This window comes from Myotis daubentonii, chromosome 16 (genome assembly GCF_963259705.1).
Source record: "Myotis daubentonii chromosome 16, mMyoDau2.1, whole genome shotgun sequence".
Lineage (NCBI taxonomy): Eukaryota > Metazoa > Chordata > Mammalia > Chiroptera > Vespertilionidae > Myotis > Myotis daubentonii.
In genome coordinates, this window is record NC_081855.1 from 42,171,198 (window position 1) to 42,188,684 (window position 17,487).

Genomic DNA, 17,487 nt, shown 5'->3' on the forward strand with positions numbered 1-17,487 from the left:
GTCCTGGGTTTGGAGGTGGGGCTTGTCCTGGGGTGCACACTCCCATCCCTGTGCAGCGCGGAGGGATGGCGGCGTCGGAGAAAACCAGACCTTTCCATTGACCTCAGTATTGTCAGCCTAGTGCTACTCTGGACGACTAGGAGGGCTGGCGCTACCTTATCTGGGGCGTGCAGGCCTGTGGTAGCCACCCCCCCTTTCTAGGGCCTGGGAGCTGAGGTCACATTTCCTCTCCCTATCCAGCGTCATGCCCCCCTCCCCCCACCAAACAGGTTTGCGCACTCTGAGTGCGGGAGGACACCCCACGGCCTCGCACCCAGCTCTCAGGAATGAGCCTGAAGGCGGGTGCGCGGGGCAGGGAAGGGTGGGGGGAGAGGGATATCGGCCGGGGGGCGGGGCGAAGGCTGGGGTGAAGGGCTGTGCACCAGAATCCACACCGCTGGCAGCTCGGAGGGGGTGGCCCTGGGGGGTAGGGGCGGGGCCGGGGGTGGGGCTCCGGTGCGGGCGAGCTGGGGGCTAGGGCCCCAGTAGCTCAGCGCGAACCCTGCGCACCCAGCCAGTCCTCCTGAGCGGCCGCCTCTTCTCCAGCCGTCCGACTTACCGCCCTGCGGCGCCCAGCCCTTCTTCATGCTGGCACCCCCGGCCCCAGAGACCGCGGTCCCCATGTCCCAGGCGGAGGCCGACCTGGCCCTGCGGCCCCCGCCCCCTCTCGCTGCCACGGGGCCGCCCCGCCTCGGGCCCCTTCCTCGCCGGGCGCGTCGCTTCTCCGGGAAAGCTGAGCCCCGGCCGCGTTCTTCGCGTCTCAGCCGCCGAAGCTCAGTCGACTTGGGGTTACTGAGCTCTTGGTCCCAGGCAACCTCACCCGTTCCGGAGCCTCCCAATTCTCCGGACTCTGCTGGTCCCGACCCCGCAAGGAACCCACCGCCTCGCTCCGAAGAGCCCCCCGAGGGCACGTGGACTGGGGGAGCCCTGGTGAAGGCTGCAGACTCTGTGCGTCCGGAGCTCACGTGCGCCACTGGGAGCCCGGGGTCCCGGGAACCGCCAAGGGTCCCCGAAGCTGGGGCCCAGGCGCGGCGGCGGGAGCAAGAGGAAAAGGAGGACACAGAGACCCAGGCTGTGGCAACGTCCCCGGACGGCCGATACCTCAAGTTTGACATTGAGATTGGACGTGGTTCGTTCAAGACGGTGTATCGAGGGCTAGACACGGACACCACGGTGGAGGTGGCCTGGTGTGAGCTGCAGGTGCGGCTAGGTGGCACCTCGGGATGGGACCCTTTGGAGGTTTGGGGTTGGGAGACCCACAAGGGAGGGATGTATTTTTCCAGTCAAGTGACCAGACACCCCTACTCCCACTTGCTCTGATGATCCATGGATCTGGCTGATTCTGGGCTGCAGAAAGAGAAACGGAGGCAGGTGGTGTAAGTGGCTCCCCTGAAGGTTTGGATATTTTCACTTGAAAGTCCCCATACTCAACCCTGAGAGGTGGGAAATTGGGTAGAGAGCCATTTGAGGTATGAGAAGGTGGCTGGCCTCGCTACTTTGCTGTAGTGGTCCCTCTCTCCCCCTAAGTCCTGAGACCCTCAGCGTGACCCTGATCCTCCTGTTCCCTCTACCTGCATCTGTATAGGAAGTTGGGATGATGGATGCCAGAAGGTGGGGCAGGGTCCTCTCCACTTCCAGAAGATTTCAGCTGTTGTGGCAGGATGGGGCCCTCCCAGGCCCCTTCTGGACTTCACAGTTGGGACAGGGAGAGACAAGGAGCTCAGCTCTGGCCCGAATCCAGTCCTCTCCTCATCCCTTTGCCTACCTGGGCTCTCCTTCCCAGACCCAAAGGCGCTGAGTCTCACAGGCTTTAAGTTTGGGCCAGCAGCTTCAGATTCAGACTGGGGAACAGAGCCTGGGGGAAGGGTCCTTCCCGGAGCCCTGGCACTGGGTTTGCCCCTTGCTCCTGCCAGTGCCGCGCCCCAGGCTCTAGGCCAAGCTAGTAGAGGCGGCCAAACTGGGGTGGGGTGGGGGTGAAGGAGGGAGATGGGACAGCCATGGGATAGAGAGCCGTCTCCTGGAACCTGGTCCTTGATCCTTACTTTCTTTCACTGTACCTCCTTCTGCAGCCCTCCCACCTCCTGTCTGGTTCTAGCAGTTGGCAGTTTCTGGAGCTAACCCCCTTGCTGGCCCCAATTCTCTGCCTGCCCGTCTGCCTGCCTGCTGCCCGCCTGCTGCCAGCCCCTGGGCGCCCCCTCCCGCCCCATGGCCTGCCCGGGCGGCCACAAAGGCGCTATTGAGCTCAGGGTTCCTGGACTGGGCTGCATAAAGTCGCTTGTGTCCAGCAGGGGGTCTAGGGGGCGGCCCCAGGCCCAGGATGGGCGTGTCCTCGGGGCAGCTTGAGGGGGTGGGCCTGGAATTCGGGGTCTGCAGCCGGTTAGGCCAGCGATTCCACTTCCCACGGATCCCCCTGACCCAGCCCCATTCCAAGCTTCAACCCTTCCCCTTCCTCCCCAGCCCCGCACCCGTGTCCCACCCCAACCCCTCTCTGTGGGGGTTCCGGGCCAGATTTGACCTTGACCCCCATCCCCTACCCCACAGACTCGGAAACTGTCTCGAGCAGAGCGGCAGCGATTCTCCGAGGAGGTGGAGATGCTCAAGGGGCTACAGCACCCCAACATCGTCCGCTTCTATGACTCATGGAAGTCAGTGCTGAGGGGCCAGGTTTGCATCGTGCTGGTCACTGAACTCATGACGTCCGGCACGCTCAAGACGTGAGCTCTGTGGCCTGGTGGTAGTGGTTGGTGGGAGGGCTGGTGGTGGGCAGTCCCATTGCTTCTGGAACTTCTCCCAGGCTCCTCAAACTCTACATCCAGCCCAGCACCAGGCTCACTATCTCTCACCCACCCCTCCTTTGTTTCTGCCGTGGTGAATGGCAAGGTCCACTCAGCACTATGGCCAAAGCCTGGGCGCCTCCATAGATGCCTCTTCTCTGACCACCCTGTGCATCCCCTTTCCCCATCAGTCTGTCTTCAAGGTTTTCCTCCTATCTCCCCACTTGGCTTTCACCGCCCCATGTACACTCCCACCTCACAGCCACTGACCTCACTGGTCTGGAGACCTGCAGTCCCCTCAAAGGGCCTTCCCCCCCCCTGCCCCTCTCCTGTCCACTCTGCCGCTCTCTTCCCCAAGCTATCCTATCTTCCTGCAGTCTGGGGTTCTCTCTCCATTGCAAATCTGACCTTATCACTCCCATTATTAAAAACCCGTCAAGGTCTCCCACAGCGCTCAGGATAAAGTCCACAATTCATAACCTGCTCACAGTCCTTAGGATCCAGCCCCATCTTCAGCCTAAATTCCGGACACACCACATTCCCAGCACCTCCTCCCACCCTGCTCTGGGGCTTGCTGTCTCCGTGCCTTTGAGCACAGTGCCCCCTCTGCCTGGAAAGTCTCCATCCCTTCCCCTTTTCACCCTTGAACTCCTACTCATCCTTCAGATGCAACACAGCTATTTCCTTCTATGGAGCCCTCCCCCTGCAGCAGCAGTTAGTCATCCCTTCCTGTGCTTCCACAGCACCTTGGCCTCAGCCCTATAACCTCATGTCTACTTACCACACCTCCCGGCTCAGTTTCTCCCTGGCTCCCTGTGCAGACCTGGGCTAGGAGAATGCTGGCAGAAGATGCATAGACAGTGGTGCGAGTAGGGCTGGGAGAGCTTCCCAGTGAGGGCTCCTTCCCCAACCACAACCCTGGCTGTGCGCCCTGCGCAGATACCTGAGGCGGTTCCGTGAGATGAAGCCCCGAGTCCTTCAGCGCTGGAGCCGCCAAATCCTGCGGGGGCTTCACTTCCTACACTCCCGGGTACCCCCTATCCTGCACCGAGATCTCAAGTGTGACAACGTCTTTATCACTGGCCCTACGGGCTCCGTCAAGATCGGGGACCTGGGCCTGGCCACACTCAAGCGTGCCTCTTTTGCCAAGAGTGTCATTGGTGAGTCCCTCCAGGAGCCCTTGTCATTCCTCCCTGCCTCACGACAGAAGAGAGCCTGGGGTCTCCCTTTCCCCCAGCTGAGTCCTTCAAGCTCCACAGAGTAAGAACACCCTGGGGGAAATGGGGAGACCTGTGGCATCCCCTCCAGCTGCCCGGCGGTGGGGAAGGGTTGCAGCTTGCGCGCCAGAACCAGAGAGCTGCCTGGCCTGTGCACATCCAAGGGGAGCGACAAAGCCAGAAAGGAGGCTCTGCAGCCCGATGCCTGCTGTGAATCCTACAGGGACCCCGGAGTTCATGGCCCCGGAGATGTACGAGGAAAAGTACGATGAGGCGGTGGACGTGTACGCGTTTGGCATGTGCATGCTGGAGATGGCTACCTCTGAGTACCCCTACTCCGAGTGCCAGAATGCCGCGCAAATCTACCGCAAGGTCACTTCGGTGAGAGAAGGGGTGGGGGGAATTCCAGGGCCCCTCCCATTTTCCTGTCTCAACCAGCCCCTGGCCAGTGCCCTTTCCCTTAATGAAAACAGGCTGGACACAAAAATACCCTGATTTACACTGAAGGACAGTGGATGCACACACACCCCACCCCCCTTCAGTACAAGCTATTTAGAATAACGATGTGTGTGTAGCACTCCCCAGAGTTTACAAAGGATTCCATTTCCAATCTCTCATCGATCCTTCGAGCTGCAGGGCTAATATTCTGCCCGCTCTTTTACAAATGAAAAGCCGGCTGAGGCAGACTTGTTTAAGGTCACATTATCGATACACGGGGGGATTGGGATTCGAAATCAAATCTCCCTGCAGCAGTCGCTGTGCTTTTGGGACTGCAAGTTGCTCTCTTGGGCATGTGTGGGTTGAGTGTGTGGAAGGGGCACGTGTCAAACCCAGAACTGGGGCGTAGAGAGCCTGAGACTAATGTAACCCCTTCTTCAGGGCACAAAGCCGAACAGCTTCTACAAGGTGAAGATGCCCGAGGTGAAGGAGATCATTGAAGGCTGCATCCGCACAGATAAGAATGAGAGGTGGGGTGGGATGCAGGGGCAGGCGGCTGCGGCGGTGGGAGGCGGGTGGGGGTGGGGGTGGGGGCTCGGCTCACTGCTGCTGCGCCCGCTCAGGTTCACCATCCAGGACCTACTGGCTCACGCCTTCTTTCGCGAGGAGCGTGGTGTGCACGTGGAGCTGGCAGAGGAGGATGACGGTGAGAAGCCTGACCTCAAGCTCTGGCTGCGCATGGAGGATGCGCGGCGCGGAGGGCGCCCGAGGGACAATCAGGCCATCGAGTTCCTGTTCCAGCTGGGTCGGGACGCTGCTGAGGAGGTGGCGCAGGAGATGGTGAGTGGAGGACAGACTGCCCTGCAGTGGGGATGCGAGGGAAGCCGGGGTGGTGGGAAAGGAGCCCAACCACTCTTCTAGGCATCTCCTGCCAGTGCCTTCCTGCCCCGTGTCCTTCTTAACACACACACCACACACACACAATTCTGTGTTGAAGATTTTATTTTCCAGATCAGACCCTGAGTCCTCCAACCTCCCTACTTTACTTCAACTTTCCTGCTGATTCAGTGTTTCTGGAATGCTTTTCTGCCCAATTTATCTATCTATCTATTTTTTCGTACCCCCCCCCCCTCCATATTTCCCCCCATCTCTTGCTTTTAGGTTTCTTTATTTCTCTTTCTTCCTCCATGCCCAAAACTGTCAATTCCAGGAAGCCTATCCCTCTAGAGTCAAAATTAAGTGCTGCTTTTCACGTCCTCAGTGACAGGACCCACGATCACAGGTCGTTTTCCACCAGGGTACATTTCTCTCTTTTCCTCTACTAGACGGCAAGCTCCTTGAGGGCAGGAACTGTGTTGTATTGGTTTTTCTGTCCCTGACAGTGCTTGACACATGGTAGGCACTCATTAATAGCCCACTTGTGTACACAGCTTGGAGCACTTTCACATGCACTTGATCATTGTTACAACCCTGACATGGAATGATTTTATCCTGATTTATTGATGAGGAAAAGAAAGCTCAGAGAGGTTGGATAACTTGTCCAAGGTGCCAAGTAAGTGGCAAAGCTGGATCTAAACTCAGGTTGTTCAGCCTTTCCGTCAGACCCTGCCCGACCTCCTTTATGTGCCCAGCAAAGCTTGTTGAAATGAAAAAGAGATGATGAACAGAAGCTGGGAGACCAGGAGAGGTATACATGGGAGGTAGAAGATGTGGGGGAAGGAGATTGGGGGGCTGGTTTAGGAAGGCCTCAGGGGGACAGGAGAGAATATAAGATTCTCAATAGAAAAATGGAAGTTGAAAGGATGGGGCGCATCCATGTGGGTCTGGGTCAGGAACCTGAGAAAGTGTTTGAAATGTGGCATAAGAACAGGTCTTCATAGCACTGACCTGAGCTCAAATCCTGACCCATTACTTATAGGAGTTCTTGACCTTGACACTACTGACATCTTGTTTTAGGGACTGTCTCGTGCATTGTAGGATGTTGAGAAGAATCCCTGGCTTCTACTTACTGGATGCCAGTAGCACCTTCCCCCTACCCCCCAGTTATGACAACTATAAAGTCTCCAAATATTTTTAAAAAATATTTTTATTGATTTCAGAGAGGAAGGGAGCGAGCGAGAGAGAAACATCAATGATGAGAGAGAATCATTGATCATCTGCCTCCTGCACGCCCCTGACTGGGCATGTGCCCTGAATGGGAATCGAACCGTGAATGATTTTAGGTTGATGCTCAGCCACTGAGCCAGCCAGCCTGGCAAGTCTCCAAATAGTGCCAGTAACTCCCCCCCAACAAGGGCAACTGACTGACTGTATAACCATGAACTGGTCACTTGTTTCTAAAAATGGGGTTGATAAGACCTATCTCAGGAGGTTATTAGGAGGACTTAACCTTGATAATATAAGGAGCTGCCTGTTAATAGATGTAGTCAGTAATCAATGAATGTTGGTTCCCCTTATTCCCATATCCTGGAGGTCACAAGAAAGTGTTCTGATGGATTTTTTAAAATATATATTTTATTAATTGTTTACAGAGAGGAAGGGAGAGGGACAGAGAGTTAGAAACATTGATGAGAGAGTAACCTCGATCAGCTGCCTCCTGCACACCCCCCACTGGGGATGTACCTGCAACCAAGGTACATGCCCTTGACCAGAATCGAACCCGGGACCCTTCAATCCGCAGGCTGACGCTCTATCCACTGAGCCAAACCGGTTAGGGCTCTGATGGATCTTTGAGGGGGGTCCCAAACTGTGTTCCTCACCCTTCCTATTCTAGGTGGCCCTGGGCTTAGTCTGTGAAGCTGATTACCAGCCAGTGGCCCGTGCAGTACGCGAACGGGTGGCTGCTATCCAGCGAAAGCGTGAGAAGCTGCGCAAAGCTAGGGAGCTGGAGGCCCTCACCCCTGAGCCAGAACCCCCGCCAGCAACCATCCCCATGACTCCTGGTCTCCCCAGTTCCTTCCCCGCTGAGCCTGAGGAGCCAGAGGCGGACCAACACCAGCCATTCCTCTTCCGCCATGCCAGCTACTCATCTACCACCTGTAAGTCACCTCTGATCTTAGGACCTAGGTCCCAGACCCTTGGCCTCTGCCTCCCACCCAGAAGTTCAACCCAGCAGCACTGTCACTTACCCTGCCTTCCACATCTAGACCTGGAGCTCCTTCTGGACAACTCCAGGCCCCTCCTTGTCAGGCAAGCCCCCTCCTCTGCCACCACTCTCCTTTATTTCCCCTTTTCTGATCCCCTCCCCCACCAGCTGATTGCGAGACTGATGGCTACCTCAGCTCCTCCGGCTTCCTGGATGCCTCAGACCCTGCCCTTCAGCCCCCTAGGGGGGTGCCATCCAGCCCCGCTGAGTCCCATCTCTGCCTGCCCTCGGTGAGAGGGGGTCACTTGGGGGGCTCCCAACCATTCCAAGCCTATGACCTATTTCCCTCCTTGTGAAATCCAACCCTATAACCTCACCCCATGGCCCTGGAAATATTACTCTTGTCCTCATCATCCTTAATTCCGTCTCCCTAGTACCTCAACATCCTTGAAACCATCTCCCTGGATCCCAACAGTGATCTTTCTCTGATCTCAATAACCCATATCCTATTTCAGACTTTTGCCCTATCTATTCCCCGTTCTGGCCCTGGCAGTGACTTTTCCCCTGGAGATAGGTAAGTTTTGGTATGAGTTGGGGTGCTAGGGTGAGACATATGGAGCTCCGGGGTCCCAGCGTCCACTCTGACACGCCTTCTGTCTCCTTCCCTTTGTAGCTATGCCTCCGATGCAGCATCAGGCCTTAGCGACATGGGTGAAGGGATGGGACGGATGAGGAGACCGCTAGGGAGAAACCTCCGGCGAAGACCCCGATCCCGGCTTCGGGTCACTAGTGTAAGGAAGGCGTGGGAGATGGGGAACAACCTTCAGGGCCAGGGGGGAACTTTCAGGAAGATGGGGGAGGTTAGCCAGAAAAGGAGAGTAGCAGTGTGTGACTGGTACCCAACTGGCAGCCAGTTTCTAATACCAGATTTGGGGAGCAGGGTCTGCTTCTCTTCAGTTCCAATCCAGCCACAGCACTTGGTTGGAGTGGGGTGGGCATCTGTGATACGGACAGAGGCCTTGACCTCCTCCCTTCCGCCGAATTTAAATCTGAAGGTCTCAGACCAGAATGACAGAGTCGTTGAGTGCCAGCTGCAGACACACAACAGCAAGATGGTGACCTTCCGATTCGATCTGGATGGGGACAGCCCAGAAGAGATTGCAGCTGCCATGGTGAGGGGGAGCAAGATGAGGACTGAGCTTTGGGTCTGGGACAACAGTCTTCCTCCTGATCTTCCCTGGTGCTGACCTCTCCTTCCCTCCCCTCCAACAGCAAAAGTGTTTTTAAAGCACTTGATGGCACTCAGCATAGTGTCACTGAAGACATCTTGTTTTGGGAGAGATTTGTTTATCTAGTGAGGTTTGGATCCTCAGCTGGAGCAATTTGAGACTCACATAGAGTATACCCAAGAGCTACAGTGAAGTACATGCCAGACATGTGATACTGTAGCTGTAAGTAAAGGATGGGCTATGGGCAGGAAGGGGAAGAAGTAGGACTTGTGCAAGCTCTGACAGATGCGTAAGAATAGCAGTGAGCCGAAACCGGTTTGGCTCAGTGGATAGAGCATCAGCCTGCAGACTGAAGGGTCCCAGGTTCGATTCCGGTCAAGGGCATGTACCTGGGTTGCAGGCATATCCCCAGTGGGAGATGTGCAGGAGGCAGCTGATCGATGTTTCTCTCTCATCGATGTTTCTAACTCTCTATCTCTCTCCCTTCCTCTCTGTAAAAAATCAATAAAATAAAAAATAAATAAATAAAAAGAATAGCAGTGAAGGGTGGAAAAGGCGTGTCTAGTTGGGGTACAGCATGAGCAAAGGCAGAGAAATAGATAGTGACTTAGAATCTGGCATTGGGAGGGCTTCCTGAAGAGACACTAGAATTAAGGGTTCCAGTAGCCCTTCTGAAAGTGAGATTGGCATGTAGAGTGGGCCTGGATTACAGGTGGTTCTGAGAGTTTGACAGAGTGTAACATGGTGAGAGTAGGTTTTAAGAAGACCCATCTGCCATGGGACATGGGAGCAGGTTGGGGGTAAAGAATCCAGTTGGCAGATGGATACAAGGAGCCAGGTGTGGACTGGAAAGAATAGATTATATGGGAGGGAGGAGGGGTTTCAGAAAAATAAATGACCCTGTAATACAGTAATTTATTGACATAGTACAATACACATAGTAGATGCTGAATAAATATTTGCTGAGTTGATATGGGAGAGGGGATATCAAGGGTGACTTGTAGCTTAGAGGGACTATTGGAAGTAGACCATCAAAGGAGAGGGTAAGTTGGAAATGAAAGTGGGCTTTTTTAGGGGTCATGATGAATTGAATAACAGACAGGCAACATAAGATTCTCCATAGAAGCAGGATATGGGTCAGGCAGGGCTAGAGAGAGAGGTGGATTCAGGAGTCGTCAGTATAGAACTGAGTGAATGGAGATGGGCCTGCAAAACCAGAGGCATAGAAGATCTGAAAGTGTGTCTCCATGGATACCCCCAGTTCTAGAATGGGAGAGAGGATAGGTCATCAAAAGACACCGTGATGGAACCTGAGAAGTAGGAGGATCCCAGAAAGATTTAAAAACTGAGCGAGGAGTTTCAAGGAGGTGGCATAGGGTGAAGTCTAAGGCAAGATCACACTGGCATTTGTCAGGAGAAGGTCTTTGTGGGAAACCAGTTTCGGTGGAGTAAGGGTGGTTGGTGGCTGTCAGCCTCTGGGGTGAAAGAGGAAAGGAAATGGGAGAAATGTCTGGCACTCTCTCCTAAAAAGCTTATCCTCTATCATGTCATTCATTTGACATGCAAGCTTACCACCTCCCATCAAGCTACTGGACCCTTCCAGGATCTTTCCTCCGTCACCCTGGTTTCTAAATAGTCCTCTGAAGAGGCTGGCTGCTTTCCTGCTTTTGCCTCCATCTGCTCAGGGGTCTCTCATCTCTTGCCTGAGAAACTTCTCTGCTGGGCTTTCAAGCCCTCTCAGATCCACACTGCCACGGAGACCCCACCCCCTGCACCCAGCACCCATTGCTCTCTCTTCTCTCCTTACCAGGCCATCCTCTACTTCTCTGCAGCAGAATTCTCTTGAGATTAAATCCGATATTCTGGAACATGGTCTTTAAAATTCACAGCATTTTCAGCTGTGCTTACGTCTCACCATTTTGTGAATGTGCCATGCCGCTTCATGCCTCAGAGCTATTACTCATGCTGTTCTCTCTGCCTACACTGCCCCTCTCTTCCTGATGAGCAGCATGGAACAGAGGAAAGGGTGGGATTTCACACAGGACCGAGTTCAAGTTTCACTGTAATTTACTAAAAACTTGGGCAAGTTTCATAACCTTTCTGAACTTCAGTTGCTCATCAATAAAATGTAGGTGATAACACTTGTTTTGCAAAAATGTTCTATGAAATGTGATATAATACATATGAGAAGGGAAATGATATAATATGATATAATATAGGAGAAGTATCTACACATGGTAGGTCTTCAGTAAAGGGCTTTTTAATTCATCCTTCAAGGTTCAGCTCTGTGATGCCATCCCAACTCCCCCAGCTCCTCTTGGGGTAGAGTGACCTGCTCTCTCTCTTTGGAGTAGCAGTTTTTAAAATTGTGGTTAAAAAAACACATAACATAAAGTTTGTCCTCTTAACCCTTTTTAAGTATACAGTTCATGAGTGTGAAGTGTATTCACATTGTTTCGAAACAGATCTCCAGAACTGTTTCATCTTGAAAATCTGAAACTCTGTACCCATTAAACAACAACTCTCCCTTTCCCCCACCTGGAATAGCATTTTTATCTATCCCTCGATCATATATGCCTCACATACCACGGGCTGACTTACAGTATACTGAGTTCTGTACATGTGTCTCTCCCATTAGATTTTGGCCCTCTTCAGGACCAGGACCTTGTTTTATGCTTCTCTGTATTCTGCACAGTACCTAGCACAGTGCCTGACACATAGTATGTGCTCACTAAACGTTTTTGGAATTGAATGATATATTTATCATTTATTGCCTTATTTTTACTTGTGTGCCCGTGCACATGTGTGCGCACGCATGTGTGGGATACTTTATAAGTCCTATGAGAGTAGGAGTTGTGTCCAAAAGCATGGGAGGCAACAGTGGAAAGAACTCAGGTTTTGGGTTTGGGCAATCTGGTGCAAATCCAGTGAATTTGGGCAGACTGAACTTAATCTCTTTGAGCATTGGTTATCTTAACTCTATAATGGGGGTGTTAATAAAGATCCCAGAAAGCTGTTGTTGGTGTTAAATGTGATAAGATATATAAAGTCTCTGGTATATACATGCATCCTATGAATGTTAGCTATTTTCCTCTATAGCTTAAGCGGTTCTCAACCTGTGGGTCGTGACCCCTGAAAATACCTCCTGCATATCAGATATTTACATTACGATTCATAACAGTAGCAAAATTACAGTTATGAATTAGCAACGAAAATAATTTTATGGTTGGGGGTCACCACAACATGAGGAACTGTATTAAAGAGTCACGGCATTAGGAAGGTTGAGAACCACTAGGAGGATAGTAGCTAACATCACTCAGTGCTTGACACACAGTAGATATTTATTAAATACTTGTTTTAGGTTGGTGGTTGGCAGAAGTGGTAGGGTGAAAGGCTGGCTTTTACAGATCAGGGCAGGGGGAGAGAGATGAGTGGGATAACTGAACCCTCCCTCCCCTTCCTGCTGACCTTTGCCAGGTATATAATGAGTTCATTCTGCCTTCGGAGCGAGCTGGATTCTTGAGCAGGATTCGGGAGATTATTCATCGAGTGGAGACCCTGTTGAAGAGAGATACTGGCCCTGTGGAGGCTGCTGAAGATCCCCTGGGCCCTCAGGTCAGACTCCTTGGACACCTCCAGGGGGAAACTGATTCTCTGCTCAAGGCTTCATTACTCTCTGCCTCGCTAGTGGCCTTGGATCTAACTTCTCTTCATTTCTGGAAACCTAAAACAGTGGCTTTTGGCCTCCGATGAAAGCCTTGTTCTAGAAAAATGTGTTCAATGCATACTTTTCTTTTAACTTATTATTTTAAAATAATTTCAGACTTACAGAAAGAAGTTGCAAGAATTGTACAAAGAACTAGATACTCTTAGCCTAGATTTGCTAGTTGTTTTTGCCACATTAGCTTTTTCTTTTCCCCTCTATATGTGCGTGTATATATTTTTTTCTGAATCACTTAAGTTGTAGACATCATGCCCTTTACTTCTAAATATTTAAGCAAATACATTTCTGAATTCCTGAAATCCATCTATGGACTCCTAGAGGTCCGTGGGTCCTGGCTTAAGAACCCTCGTCTGCAACCAAGACTAGGCTCTTCCCCACTGTGACTGTGGGCCCCCTTCTCTCCCTCAGGAGGAGCCTGCACCATTGCCTGTTCTCCCAGGCCCCCTCCCCAACCCATCCAGTGGTATGTACTGAGTTCTGTGCCTACTCTCCCCAAACCTTGGGTTGCTCCTGGGAAAGGTGCAGGGAATGGAGGATTGGAATCTCAACACTCTCTCCTCCCTAGCAGAGTTCCAGAGTGGTACCTCCCTGGAGCATAGCAGCTGGGCAGCCTTCTCCACTTCCCCATCTTCTTCTGGCACCCCTTTGTCTCCTGGAAACCCATTTTCGCCTGGAACCCCCGTTTTCCCAAGTCCCATCTTCCCCATCACTTCTCCCCCATATCATCCCAGCCCCTCCCCATTTTCTCCAGTTTCTTCCCAGGTTTCAAATCTCTCTCCACACCCCCCCAGCTCTCCACTTCCATTCTCCCCCAGTGCATCCCAGTTCCCAATCCCAGCCTCTCAGTTTCCACAGAGTTCTCTCCTCCCCAGTTCTCCACCTGCCTTCTCTCCCAGTTGTTCCCAGGCCACTCTTGTGCCTCATTCCTTTCCTCCATGCTCCTCCTCCTCCTCCCCTCTCCCCTCCACCACAGCAGCCCCTCTTCTCTCTCTGGCTAGTGCCTTCTCACTGGCTGTGATGACTGTGGCCCAGTCCCTACTGTCCCCCTCGCCAGGGCTCCTTTCCCAGTCTCCTCCAGCTCCTCCTGGTCCCTTATCAAGCCTACCCTCTCCCTCTCCCCTTGATCCCTGTGGCCAGGAGAGGCCTTCACCTTTGACAGCTGAGTTGGAGAGTGAGGTGAGTAGGAAGCCAGGGGGGGTGTCTAAGGGGGCTCAATTCTGGAGAATTTCTCTCCTCATGGACCACACTTTGTAGGCCTCCCCAAATCCTGCTCGGCCACTCCTGGGTGAAGCCAGACTGGCACCCATCTCTGAAGGTGAGGCCTCTGACCATTGATCTTCCCCTGCCCGTTATCCTCAGTCCATTTTATATTCCGCCACTGATTTCTCTCCCTCCTTCCATGACTCCTTCCTGTCTCTCCACAGAGGGAAAGCCCCAGCTTGTTGGGCGTTTCCAAGTGACTTCATCCAAAGAACCAGCTGAGCCTCTTTCCCTGCAACCAACATCCCCAACTCTCTCCGATTCCCTGAAGCCTCCAACCCCTCAGCTGACCTCAGAGAGCTCAGACACAGAGGACAGTGCTGGAGACGAGCCAGAGGCCAGGGAGGCTCTGGCCGAGAGTGACCGTGCAGCCGAGGGCTTGGGAGCTGGAGCGGAGGAGGAAAGGGACAGTGGGAAGGAATCCCAAGTGGGGGACAGCTCCCCACTCCTGAGCCATCCCAGCCCAGTGTGGATAAACTACTCCTATAGCAGCCTGTGTCTGAGCAGTGAGGAATCAGAGAGCAGTGGGGAGGATGAGGAATTCTGGGCTGAGCTGCAGAGTCTTCGGCAGAAGTGAGTCTGGGGAGGACGGAGGACAAGAAGTGGACTTGGGAGAGCAAAATGTGTGGCTAGCTCCCTCATGCTCCTGGTGCATCCCCAGGCACTTGTCAGAGGTGGAGGCTCTACAGACACTACAGAAAAAGGAAATTGAGGACTTGTACAGCAGGCTTGGGAAGCAGCCCCCACCGGGTATCGTGGCCCCTGCTGCTATGCTGTCCAGCCGCCAGCGCCGCCTCTCCAAGGGTAGCTTCCCCACCTCCCGACGCAACAGCCTGCAGCGTTCCGAGCCCCCAGGCCCTGGTGAGACTGCAGTTGCCAGGTTCCATCTTCCCAGTCCTCTTTCCTAGTGATGCAGCTTTCTTTCAGGCCCTGGGGGTCTGCCCTTGGTTTGGGGGGACTAGCCCCCTTCTCCCCGTGGCCCCTTCCCTCACTTAGTGCTCTCCCTCCCCATCCTACACCCAGGCATCATACGAAGGAACTCCCTGAGTGGCAGCAGCACCGGCTCCCAGGAGCAGCGGGCGAGCAAGGGGGTGACATTCGCCGGGGATGTTGGCAGGATGGTGAGGGCGGGCCCAAGGGAGGGAGAGTCCAGGGAATGGTATCTGGCTGTAGCTTCACTCTCCGCCCACCCTGGAGGTTTCTTCAGTGCTTTTTCTTTTCCCTCCAGTGAATTCAGAATAGAAGCCATGCGTCTCCCCTACACCAGGACCCACCATGGAGCTTGTGCTCTCAGAATCTGCTAATCAGTACAACTCTGCAAGGAAGACCTCAGCACTGAGGGAGTAGAAGGACAAAGGGGCATGGAGAGTGCTGTTCCATTATAGGCAAAAGCCAAGCATGTGAGAACTATTTGCTGTGTGTAGAAAGTATAAATTCTGCAGCCTGCTACCTCCCTAGCCAAGAGCCAACCACTAAGCAATCCCACCCAAACGCAGATGCTTTCACAGGGCACACTCCCAGCTGGGCAAGTGGACACCGGAATTAACAGCCAATAAAAATGCTGGAAACTCAGACTCCAAATTTGTATCTGTCAGGCCTTGGGAACTGGGGGCAAAGGCTTATGGGGCTGGGAAGGGGAGGACTTAGAAGGGAATCTCCTCTCACAATAGGAGGCAGGGCTAGAAGCTGCCCAGCCTTCTGGCTTCCTGCCAGCAGTTCATGAGGAAACTGCAAAGTCAGTGATCCACCTCACCATCTCGATCCCACCTTTAGGCCTGCACAGGCAGGCCGGCCCCAATGGAAGTTAAAAAAAAAAAAATGAAAGCTGTCCCTTATCCTTCATTTACCTTTCTCTCTAGGGTGGGAAAGGCAATAAAGTTGGAGGGTGTTGTAGGGTGAAGGACAGAGTGACCTTTTTTCCCCCAAGATGTGGTTCAGTCTCAAACAGCCCAGTGACCCACCATGAGCTCTCCCTTAAATCAGGTGGAAAGATCTCACGGAAAAAGTAATTCTAGTTAAACATTTACGGCTCCCTGGGGCAATGCCACTATGCTGCAGCTACTGCCCGTGGAGCTTTCCAGCATGAAGTGTCAGCCCCAACACACTCACCTGACTCCAAGAGAGATGACTCAGTTTATTATTCTCAACCTGACCCCATCTTTCCTACAGGCTCCAACACTGCACAGAGCTGCCATGCCCACTCCCATAACAGCCCACCTCTTGTCCTCCTTCCTCCCAGCCCCTGGGAAGTGAAGGGGATAAACCACAAAGTCAGAAAATTTGGGAAAAGCCAAGGTTAGATAACTTGCAAAAAACCCCCAAACAAAACAAACGATAAGAAGGGCTCGGCTACCACAAACAGTGAGTGTGGGGTGGGCAATGTTCCTTTGATGATGGCCAACTGTGTAAATCCCTGGCTTCTTGGGGCTGATCATTGTCCAAGGTGAGTAAGGTGGCCAGCAATGCTGTGCGCAGGCTTCAGCTTCTACAGGTCATGGGGCATCATCCATCACGGGAAGGGGCTCCAGCAGGTTAGAGACGAGCCATGCCCAACTGGATCAGGAGCCTGAAGCCCTTTCGGCAGCTCGGGCTCGAGCAGCTTTGACCTCGTCCTCCAGCTCATCTAGGAACCGCTCCTGGGACACTGAGTAGAAGGTGTAACCATCTGGGGAGGCTGGTTAGGGAAACCACTTGGAACATGCACATTCCCTTTTCCTAGATTTGCTTCCACCACTTCTTAATCTCTCATCCTCCTAATTCTGTAGCCCTCTGTTCTTCCAAGCCCTGACCCATTTTTTTTTTCCAAAGAGGAAGGGAAAGGGAGAAACTTCCAGAGAGAGAATCACTGATTGGCTGCTTCCTGCACGCCCCCCACTGGGGATCTAGCCCACAACCTGGGCATGTGCCCTGACCTCCTGGTTTATAGGTCAACACTAAACCACTGAGCTATGCCGGTGGGCTGACCCGTTATTTACTTATTTATTTTTTTTTCAGAGAGGGAGAGAGACAGAAACATTAATGATGAGAATCACTGACTGGTTGCCTCCTGCACGCCCCCTACTGGGATAGGACCCGCAATCCAGGCATGTGCCCTTGACTGGAATTGAACCCGGGACTCTTGTCCCCAGGCCTACGCTCTATCCACTGCGCAAAACTGGCTAGGGCGGACCTGTTATTCTTAATGAATTATACTAAAATAGAACCTTAAAGTGACAGAGTAAGGTACATTAAACGCTTGGCTTCGCGGTTAGACTTTCCCAGATCAGGCTCTTTCTACCACCCCCATACTGCCCTCCACACGTCACTGCTCCCCTTGTCTTGTCCCCACATGCGGTCTCCCTGAGTCTACAGTCCAGGCGGATACAAATAGCTAACACCAGGGCCCCGATGCTCAGGCCGGTCACGATGTTCCGGGTCCGCCGCTGTGGCAGAGTCTTCTGCCACTGGGCGAGCTGCACCTGCCGCATGAATTGTAGCTGCGCAGGAGTCAGCTTCTCCCGAGTCGGGTCAATGCGCTGGGCCAGAGGGGCCTCTCCACTCTTCGCATCCATACGGTCGCCAGCTCCCGGCGCCGCCATATTGCCGCTCCGCCCTTCGCAGTCCGGGGGCGCGGAGCTTGCTGGGAATAGCAGCCCTTCGCTTCCGCAGGGGACGCTGGGAGCTGTAGTCCGCGTTTTCTTTCACCAACTGAGCGCGGCTCTCGGTCTGAGGGAAAGGGCGG

The 17,487-nt window shown here is 53.4% G+C and overlaps 2 protein-coding genes across 5 annotated transcripts; one reads left to right on the plus strand and one right to left on the minus strand.

Moving 5' to 3' along the window:
- Window positions 1–490: 490 nt before the first annotated feature.
- WNK4 (WNK lysine deficient protein kinase 4) lies at window positions 491–15,340 on the plus strand. Of its 4 annotated transcripts, none has more exons than XM_059670243.1 (19): window positions 491–1,239; window positions 2,581–2,753; window positions 3,753–3,973; window positions 4,254–4,411; window positions 4,910–4,998; window positions 5,092–5,308; window positions 7,242–7,506; window positions 7,722–7,843; window positions 8,069–8,127; window positions 8,227–8,344; window positions 8,609–8,725; window positions 12,260–12,397; window positions 12,915–12,969; window positions 13,072–13,682; window positions 13,761–13,821; window positions 13,931–14,339; window positions 14,428–14,627; window positions 14,790–14,845; window positions 14,995–15,340. In XM_059670243.1, exons 1-19 carry the CDS (start codon window positions 625–627, stop codon window positions 14,995–14,997), a joined length of 3,687 nt encoding a protein of 1,228 aa, XP_059526226.1. In that variant the 5' UTR covers window positions 491–624; the 3' UTR covers window positions 14,998–15,340. The 4 variants fall into 4 exon arrangements, with proteins under 4 accessions (XP_059526226.1, XP_059526227.1, XP_059526223.1 ...); XM_059670240.1 differs by having other exon boundaries at window positions 492–1,239; window positions 14,790–14,887; XM_059670241.1 differs by having other exon boundaries at window positions 492–1,239; window positions 13,075–13,682; window positions 14,790–14,887.
- Window positions 15,341–15,880: 540 nt separating this feature from the next.
- LOC132218680 (cytochrome c oxidase assembly factor 3 homolog, mitochondrial) lies at window positions 15,881–17,384 on the minus strand. The gene is made up of 2 exons (XM_059670262.1): window positions 17,131–17,384; window positions 15,881–16,431 (listed from the first exon to the last, which is right to left on the minus strand). Exons 1-2 carry the CDS (start codon window positions 17,342–17,344, stop codon window positions 16,325–16,327), a joined length of 321 nt encoding a protein of 106 aa, XP_059526245.1. The 5' UTR covers window positions 17,345–17,384; the 3' UTR covers window positions 15,881–16,324.
- Between the last annotated feature and the right edge of the window lie 103 nt (window positions 17,385–17,487).

Coding starts and splice junctions, on each gene's coding strand:
- WNK4 (XM_059670240.1), top strand. CDS start 625: ATGCTGGCACCCCCGGCCCCAGAGACCGCGGTCCCCATGTCCCAGGCG. Junction 8,345..8,608: donor CCCGGCTTCGGGTCACTAGT/GTAAGGAAGGCG, acceptor TTAAATCTGAAG/GTCTCAGACCAGAATGACAG. Junction 8,726..12,259: donor AAGAGATTGCAGCTGCCATG/GTGAGGGGGAGC, acceptor GACCTTTGCCAG/GTATATAATGAGTTCATTCT.
- LOC132218680 (XM_059670262.1), bottom strand. CDS start 17,344: ATGGCGGCGCCGGGAGCTGGCGACCGTATGGATGCGAAGAGTGGAGAG. Junction 16,432..17,130: donor GGCCCTGGTGTTAGCTATTT/GTATCCGCCTGG, acceptor CAGCCTCCCCAG/ATGGTTACACCTTCTACTCA.